Source organism: Manduca sexta, unplaced genomic scaffold, assembly GCF_014839805.1.
Source record: "Manduca sexta isolate Smith_Timp_Sample1 unplaced genomic scaffold, JHU_Msex_v1.0 HiC_scaffold_670, whole genome shotgun sequence".
Lineage (NCBI taxonomy): Eukaryota > Metazoa > Arthropoda > Insecta > Lepidoptera > Sphingidae > Manduca > Manduca sexta.
Window position 1 is genome coordinate 5,887 of NW_023595485.1, and position 9,874 is coordinate 15,760.

The 9,874-nt window shown below is 35.6% G+C and overlaps 1 protein-coding gene across 1 annotated transcript; it reads left to right on the top strand.

The window, feature by feature from the left end:
• Positions 1-1,779: 1,779 nt before the first annotated feature.
• Positions 1,780-8,350, top strand: LOC119193546 (phosphatidylinositol 4-kinase beta-like; the record flags this gene model as incomplete). The annotated part of the gene is given in 2 exon segments (XM_037447199.1): positions 1,780-1,980; positions 7,973-8,350. Coding segments are annotated over 2 exon segments (564 nt in total), but the record flags the coding sequence as incomplete, so codon positions are not given.
• Positions 8,351-9,874: the final 1,524 nt, after the last annotated feature.

Below are 9,874 nucleotides of genomic sequence, written 5' to 3' on the forward strand. Positions count from 1 at the left end.
TCATTAAATGTTAAGTCTTATGCTGCCTAGTAATGATTTTCGCCATAATATCCTAATAATATGAGCAAAAGAGAGAGCTATCACCTAGATCCTGGTCGTGGAAACTTGTTTCAGGAATATTGTGTATCATATCACTTGCCTTATCTTGTAATTTCCGGAATTTGCAAGTTTTGTCCTTAAAAGTACAGTATAATACAGTGCTAATGAACATTTTAACTTTTCACACTTGCAAATCATTTCATAGAGCCAACTCGTAGCGCTCGCTTTATAAGTTGCTCCATTTCTTCCTACTCTTTAGTCTCACACAGAAACTGTGTTATTGTTCTGAGAATAATACATTAGTTGGCTGTTGCTTCATTTGTCCGCAATTTATTTGGACTAAAACGTGCTTACAATCTCAAATCTATATATTCGTATCTATACAAAAGCATTTCTAAATATAAATAATTTGTCCGTTACAGTATGTGTGTGAGATTTATAATTATCTCGTTGTAAATTAGATGACCTCAATCTAGAATCGAAGTTGCGTTTCGCGCGTACTTATTTTAAGGAGTTTCGATATCTCCTACGGCGACTTAATTCGTTTGCCATGTGGGAGTTAAAACGGTTTTACAATAAAAAAACGGTTGTACGGTGTTTTATTATGTGAATGTCATTATATTTTTCATTATATCTTGCATCTAGTTTAATAAAACGTCTGAGGAGTTGTTATGGTCTTAGTAATAAAAATTGAAAGATTCATCAATAGAACTTCTAATCCGTAATAAAAACAATAAGTGATTAGTCTCGTGAGTTTTAATTTTTTAACTCAAAAAGGTTACTCATTGATTATAAATTAAAATTCTGATTTCTAAGGAATAGTGGCTATCTTCCATTTACAATAAACGATCCCAATCGCTTTGTTCAATCTATCTCAAAATGCACCAATCAGAACAAAGTTTTTTTGACATGCATACAAATGATTTATTTTGATTGGTTCAGTTTTGGAATCGGATTGAAGATTGATATTGATATCGTTTATTGAAACCGACTGAACATTAGTAACACACATTTCTTCAACCATAATTGATATCACAATAACCAAACATGAAACACAGATACTAATTGGTCCACATAAACCAACCATGTGAATGATTGCGGGTAGTTTGCTCTATACTAAGTATCACCGTGAATACCGGATAAACTTTTTTCTTCCAACCTCCTATTCCAATAATTGGTTGGTGCAACACTGTACCCTGACTTGCGATTCAAACATAAGACCATAGTCTATATGCGCTGGTGTTAGAAGGGGGAAACCAAAATCAAAGACCTACTTAGCCTATATAGTAAACATATTGATTCGTCGGGTACTCAAGCAAATTTGGTTGTTTTTGTAACAAAACTAGTGATTTAAGGTCGATGTTTGTCCTACTTGGCATTGAAATACAAAGCCAGTCAGTAACCTCATCAGTGGCTTAGATATTGGAGCATACAGCTAGTTGTCAAAAGTCATTAGTCTTAATATCCCTCTCATTTGCCAATCCGTGTTGTGGACAAATTTAAGATTATAAGTAATTATTATGACTTTTAGAAAGGAAAGTAGAAACAGTTAAATATTTCTTCTAAATCAATGAAGAAAATAAATATATTTGACGCGATAGGACGATACCTACCTTTATATTAATGCTCTGTCGTTCTAGCATATCATGCGTGTTTCTTTTAAAATGGTTAGTTTACTATCTTATTAAGGTACTATAGAAGTTTCTTACGGTTTTTTAAAAATATAATTTCTCTTTGCAGTTCTTAACAGCACTGACGAATATCGGCCGGCGGTTGGCGAGCGTGGCCGACAAGGAGCGACGCAACGGCCGCCTCAGGGCCGAGCTGGCGACGTTAGACCTGAACTTACCCGCCAGGGTTTGGTTACCACTTCACCACAGGCCACACTATGTATTGAGGATACCACCGCACGCAGCCGCCGTACTCAACAGTAAGGATAAGGTAGGAATAATTACCTATTAGATACAGGAAATAGGATTCTAAGACCAGGAATTTTCTGCTTGAGATATTGATATATTTACATAAAGTCGCAAAAATTTGTTGACTGGCAAGGGTTTTCGTAACATTATCACTTCCTAATCTATACATCTGAATGCCACTTCATTACCATCAGGTGCGTTGAAGTCACTTGCTATGTCAGTAAAAAGAAATCATCCATATTGTGTATTCTAATACAGCCGTTCCGAATACTGATAAAGCTGTCGAAATATGAAGATACGAGAATTGGTAGCAGATGCTAATGACATAATTTATTTGTAAAGGAAACTAATTCTTCACCATGAACACATTTTGATTTCGGTCACAAAAATTATGGCAGCTGCATGGAACCTTTTTTTTTCATCGACATCTGTCGAATCCCAGCCGTCCTCACGGGCAGGTGGCATGCTTTTTTCCAGTGATCTTAACATACTGTAGTCCATTTATTACGTATTCTTGTTCAAATTGAATTGATTTTCCTAAATAAGCATCGCATTACACATTTCGTAATACTCAATTTATCTTTTTAACGTTTATTTCTGTACTTATTTTGTCATTGTTTGGTGATTACTTGACAATAATATGCACTTTCCTAACCGCATCAAAGGAGCTATAAACTAAATCTCTCTCTAGTCTCAAATCGTAAACGTCGCATAATTACTGTCGGTGGGCTTCGTATAAACAAAATGGTAATGGAAATAAACTGCGTCTAGCTTTTACTTCGCCCGCACAACTTTATGTTTGCCCGGTGAAGCGGCACCGCTCTGCGATATTGCGTTTGCTAGTAACAGCTCTGGCTATGCGTGCAGTATACGGTCGTTGGCTAAAAGGGTTTTTCCATTAAGTATTGACTTCCCGATCTTTGAGCCAATTCTCATGCGCGATTGCTTCAAATCGAAAGTTACGCTTGATTTTGTTGCGTTTGAATTAGGATTAGTTTTAGTTTAGTGGAGCGTTATCGGGAGATTATAATTGATGGGATTAAAAACATCCCCTATATGTATTTATTATTGAAATATACCGATGAAATTGTGTATTTTAGTATTAATAGAAATTCTACCTTTTGTTCTTTACTAAAGGTATCTTTTCAATTTCAAAGGTATTAATTATAAAATAATATAATTGACATTTATGTTATCGTGGTGTATAACACTATATTTTTAAATAGCAACTCAGTCATCACCTCGACATTAATAAATGCATAACATTTGAAGGTTTTTAAAGCGAAACGCATGCACCGAAACCTGTTTGTCATTTATCAGGTTGACATTATTGATTATATTATGTATAATGTGACATAATTTATAAAAATGACATTAAAAAGTAAATATTATTATGTGTGAAGGTCAAAAGAATACGACATTCAAATTAATCATCGATCGATATGCACAAGTCTCTCAAGATTATGAGCTAGAGGTATTCTTATCACCGTTTCTCTATATCGACTATATATTAGTTTATGATATCGAAAGTAACAATGAACGTGTATTACAAAATAAGTTAGTTTATAGTCGTGATAATTTTATCGAGATTTTTCTTATGATTGCTGTATGGTTTTCACGTATACATCTGAGTTTCGTCCAAATGTGGCAATGATTTTCTAGATGTCCATCACGTCATATTATAAAGACAGCTGACTGATGGGTACAAACAATAATGGTTATGTTGAATTAATCACATAAATAAACCCTAAAATACTCGATTCACGGAGCACGATAAGACTCTGAGAATTCTAAACTGTCTAAACCTACAACTAAATGAATCCAATAGAATAAGGTGGAGTTATATAATCCTACTAGTCTTACTAATATAATAAATGCGAAAGTTTGTTAGGGTGGATGTATGTATGTTTATTCTTCTTTCACGAACAAATTACTTAACGGATTTGGATGAAACTTTCAGTAATATTGGTTATACGTCAGAATAACACACAGGCTACAATTTATAATGATTTGTGTAATTTAGTTATAATATAATGATACATATCAAGTAAGTCGGAAATTATATCTCGGAAAACTCGTTCACGCGGGCGTAGCCGCGAGCATATGCTATAATTATTAATTTTTACGTACACAATACAACAGCAGCCAAACTGAACTCGTACCAATTTGTCTCGCAAATATCTGTGTCAAAAACGGCAATCAATTTGGCGAATGTGGTCGAAACAGTCGGCCAATTAACATCAAGCCCTACTCGTTTCACACCAGTACTATCCATTCTACAAAAGGTCAAGAGACTGTTCGGACTTCGGAAACCAGTGGGTTTATGAAAAACTATGTTGGCGTCAATTAAATTGGCATTTCTTATAACGTGTTCTAGCGTTGCTCGTGCTCATGTTAGTCGAATGTGACTAAAAGGCAGTTGCTGATTGAAGGAGTTTGTTGTAAGGCCAATGCTATACAACTCTTCTACACTAAGTAATAAAGTTGGTTTAAAGCTGGCAAACTCTCGAATAATCGAATCATTTGTTAAAATGAGCACTAATATAAGCGTCACTTTTTCTGACTTAGGCAATATTTTATTATGATGTATTACTATTATTTCGAGAAAATACTGGGCGCCGTTACGAACAAAACCTATTTGTAAGAAATCTGTGGCCTGAATAGATCTTGATAATTCCATTAGTATTGTTAAAGCCAAGGCCAAACACCTCGGAACGATTGTTCACCGATATGAAGCGAGGTGCTATTAAAATACATTTTAATACCGATTAAACGGCGTAACTTAATTTGTTCTGAGTAAAATGATGGATTAGAGAAGGTTGATCGAACGGTTACTTGGTAACCTTAATAAAGTAAAAAAGGTATTCAACTTAAAGTAGTACTAAATTTAAGAAAGGTTTACTTATCGGAGTAAACAAGATTTTTTAAGTTTATTGCTAAGTTTACACTAGCAAGTTCTAAGCAGTTATATATTGCGGAAGTTGCAAATGCCTTTACACTAGCAATATTTTAATAATTCGTTTCGTACACATGCAAATCGCTGCAAGTCCTGCAAGCTTCGACATTTGCAGAAGTTTGTCGTGGTCGTTGTCGAGGTAAACATCGTTTGCGGCGGCCAACTTCTGCAAGCTTTCCAATGTAAACTTTGCTTATTACTTCGTAATAGCAGTTACTGGTGCTAAATCTCTTATATGTGAGAGTCCGCCTGGGTAGGTACCACCCCAATGTCTATTTCTGCCGCCAAGCAGCAGTGTGTAGTCACTGTCGTGTTCCGGTTTGAAGGATATGTAGCCAGTGTAACTACTGGACAAAATAAGACTTAACATCTCATGAATTCTCATGTCTCAGGATGGCGAGCGCAGTGGAATAGCAGACAATACTTTGTAATTCACAGTGTTAGATGGTGTTTCTACTGTTTATGGGCGGTCGCGTCGCTTATCACTGGGCGAACGGTAAGCACGTCTCATCATACAAAGCAATAAAAAAAAACCAATCGGTTCCATACATAATCGACAAATACGTCAGTATGTACCGACGAGACGCTCATGAACTGTAATATAAACCACTTAAAAAATTATGTTATCGTTAAGTCCTTGACCGCGAGTACATCCCGTGTCACGCGGTCATTATGAACTGAATTCCCAAGTTTACACACATCTGCCATTTAATAAATTAATTAACCAACACAAAGGTAATTAATATTGACATGTGTTCATTACCCACATGTGTTTGATTCTGACCATATGACGCCTTATCTTGTGTGACAAACTTATTTCAAGTAAAATATTCATGTTTTAGCTACGTGTATTGAGTTCGTGTTCTATCTTTTGAAGAACAATGGAATAATACCATTGTTGCGTAAGCGCTGTATATTTTATTTTTTTTCCATTACTAATTGTTGATAGCCGGCAGTTTACTGCCTTTTATGTTAAAATTTAGTTTTTTAGTTTTTTTTTTTATAATAGGATTTTAATTTATGTGTTTGTTTCGGTTTTATTAAACTTTAAGAAGTTTGTTTGCAATTACAGTGCTAGGCGATTTGTTTAAAGGCTTGTAGACTAAAGAGGTGACTTCTTAGATTATTTAATTGTTTATTTATATATTTCCTATCAGCTTGTTTCCGAAATAGTATTTTTAAAATAGTCTACTTTTCAGCATACTTTTATGTGATGACCATTTGACGCGATTCAAAAGTCACATATGTATTTGTACTTATGTTTGATATTTCTATATGCTACGACTTAACTAATACCCCCATATTAACCTTTAAATATCTAGCTCCTCTGCCAACACCTTAAGAACATAAGCGTGAGTATGCTCACGCAAAGATATGCCGCGGCCACATAACCCCGGCTCTACTCCGACATTGATAAGTAGATGTAAGTTTCCGGCAGAAATAACTTTATTATCAAGTACGTTTGACCCCGTCGATTCATTAGCGCAGATCGTAATGATAACAATTATTCATCAGAGACCAATATGCCGCTGCTTGGTAATATATCATGTTATGTGACCGTATTTGTATTGTATTATGGAGTGATTTATTGGAAAGGTGATTACGGAAATGATTATGTTAATGAACAAAATACATCTCTATATCTTCTACAAAGTGTTGATAATTGATTTGTAGTAATTTCATAAATATAAAACTGAATCTTTTAAAATGATTTCAAATATCATAGTCATTTAATAACATCATACTATTGTTATGATGTTGATCGATAAATTACAAATTACTATGCAGATTTATAACCCCGGCGGAGTTTTTACGATCCTCATCAATTTGAAAGATCGCTGTCCAATTCATTCATTATATTTTCTGTAAATTAGAGCACCGATAGCAACGTAATCTGTCTTCAAATAGAACTAATTCAGGAGGTCACATACTTAACACACTGCATGGCGACCTTGTCTCTCAGTCCAATTGTAAACGCGGGGGTCAGTTCGCCGCGCTTATTTTCAGAGCGAAAAATGACAGAACATTCGTACTCCAGATGACTGTGACGTCAGCATCTCTTGTCTCGTCTCTCCTTGATAATCATGTTATTGACATTTTGACAGGCGTGATTATGAGGGTCGATTGCGGAATGTATGATGTTATTTATTAACATTTGTGTTGACGTAATTATACATTCACTAAGCGGCGATAGCCTGGTTGTGGGAATGGAACGGACGAGACGAAGGTCTCCAAGTATAAAACCCAAGACACACACCTGATTCTTCGAAGTTATGTCTGCCAATAAAACGCCTGCGACCTAAAACTAGACTCTCAGTAGTAGAATAGGTTTAATCTTCAGGAGAAGAATAGGTTTCAAACATAAAGACATAATTGTATCGACTGGCGAGCGGTAACGATCTCCTGTTAGTCCAGTCTATTTGCACTCTACTTGACATCATCAGATGGTTTAAGGTCAGTTTGCTGTACTCCTATAAATATATATATTATGGAGATTAAAAACAGCCATGATGTAAAAGTTGTGATGTATGATGTTTAACAGTATTGTATACAGTTGAATAAGATGACGAAATGGACTATTTCAGTTTACAGTTTACACATAGTTTACGTTTATATTCGCGAATAACAGGAGATTTGGCGCATCTTATGTTCTATCCTCAAGGAAACAGTTGTTATGAAAAATAACAGAAATAATTTAAAAAAAAAGGCCAAATACTACGAAGTTAGACATTAAAAGTGACCGACTATGTTTTTAATGTCTGACAACGTTATACTAAAACGTAAAAAAATTACGACTGCCTCCGTGGCGTAGTTGTATTGCGGTAAGATTGCCGTTCTGAAGTGTCGGGTTTGATCCATGAGTCTGTTCGTAATATTGGGTTTTTTCTAATCGGTATCAGCCCTGAGTCTGGAAGTGTGCACAGTTAAAGACAAATAGGTTCCCTCTATATTACATCTGAGTTCACATAGGCATAATGTGATTATACCTTTGCTTACCCCTAAAAATTTAAAAAGGTTGATGCTTCATATGTTTGTAAACAATTATGTTTTTTCACAGGCGCCATACATAATGTACGTGGAAGTGCTAGAAACAGACGGACATGAACCCCTGCCGCCGCGTCTGCTCCCCCCAGCGCCGCCTGCGCCGCACTCCCCTCCCATCAGGCACACCAAGAGCGAGGAGAACCTGGTGCCCGAGTGGCCCGTGCTGTCTCTATACTCGGCCATGGACGACGTGGACGCCGGCGACTGCTGGAGTCATGACGACGAAGAGCTCAGCATACAGTATCCGCATAGAGCGCCGGCGCCTGATAGCTTGTCACAGGTTAGTGCATACCTTCTAAGTATCGGTAGTCACGCTATTTCCATCTGCCCTCATCCTATCTATAAGCATAACAAAGAAAAAAATCATGATTCCTGAGAGGGTTGTGCGCTCATATAAAAATTTAAATTAATTTAATCCTTATTTTACGAGCATATCAAAGAACTGCTCTAAACAATAAAAAAACAATTGTATATTATTTTTCTTCTCTTCTTTTTTGCTTTAACTGATTTTGAAAAGAGCAACACCAGAGTTTCTTGCCCGTTCTTCTTTGGTGAGAACTGCTTTCCGAACTGGTGGTAGAGTTAAAATTGACGGAATCTAAATAATGTATAACATTTCACGGATTCAAATAAATCATTTCATACCCTATTATGGGGTCGGTGAAACTTTTCAAGTATGTTGTAGAAGCAATTTGGGTTTGTTTTTGCGACCGACTGCTTGGCTTAGGTCAACGCTCTAGAGGATCAAATTGCTGGAAAATAATCTTAATCCCTCCTAATTATAAAATATGTCTTGCAGTGTTTAAGGGTTTTTACCCTGTAAATGTTCATGGGTATCGTTTATCAGTAAGTTTCTTTAAGGTGCTCCAGTTGATAGTATTAACAGCCTCCAATAAAAAGGTTTCTAAGCCAATGTGGTGAAGATATTTTTGTGTATACGCGCCAATGTATTGGAAATTTGAAGTGGAAAAGAAACTACTTGTACACCAAACTGACTGGTCGTCGATGTAAATTTTTGATATCGTTTATTGATAGTCCAACCAGTGGGAAGAACCTACAATGTTATTTTGTTTATATTAATACTGATATGAAGTACGGTGAATCACATAGATTGGGTTTATCCGTTTTTTTGTGCACTATATGCTATAAACGGAAAACTTGTTATTAATCTTTCTTTGTTTACTTGTTACTTTAAATGTTAGTTGTAAATTTTGCTTAAATAAATGAATGTTTCACATCGGGCTATTGGGAGAGAATCAGCAAAACAAACAAATAAAGGTCATAATATAATAAGGACGCTCTGGTAAGCCGAAGCTGACCGATTGTCTCTTTCTGTTTGATATTTACTGAGTATTTCAATTTATTCTAAAATTTACTATAGAGTACTAATTATTATTATTAGTAACTATTATTATTCTAAAATTTACTATAAAATACTAACAAAACCACACAATTACCATGAAATATATTGAATACAGGAAATAAACTATGTAAATACTGTGCCGAGATTACATCTCATTAATGACGTCACAGTAACTTACATTAATCAAGTCGACGTGCGTGACGTCACGTCGTCGCTTTGAATGAATAAACAGATAACGTATCAGTGTTGTACTTCCTATCGTAATGATAAATGTGATTGTTTAAATACATGTAGTTATAGTTCGCGTTGTTGAAATAATGACGGAAAATGTATATTGTATGTGCGAGATTTTTTTTTTATATTTACATGGCCAAGTGATTATCCTTCGCTAGTCACAATTACGCCGGGCTGTTTAAAGATGATGTTTTTTTTACGAGCAGGATAAAATGACCTCACTGCATCTGATGGTAATTGGAGTGGTGTCCAGTAGAATGTTGACTGACGAGAGATGATTACCTCTTGGCAGTCGACACAATTATGCCGGCCTGTTTG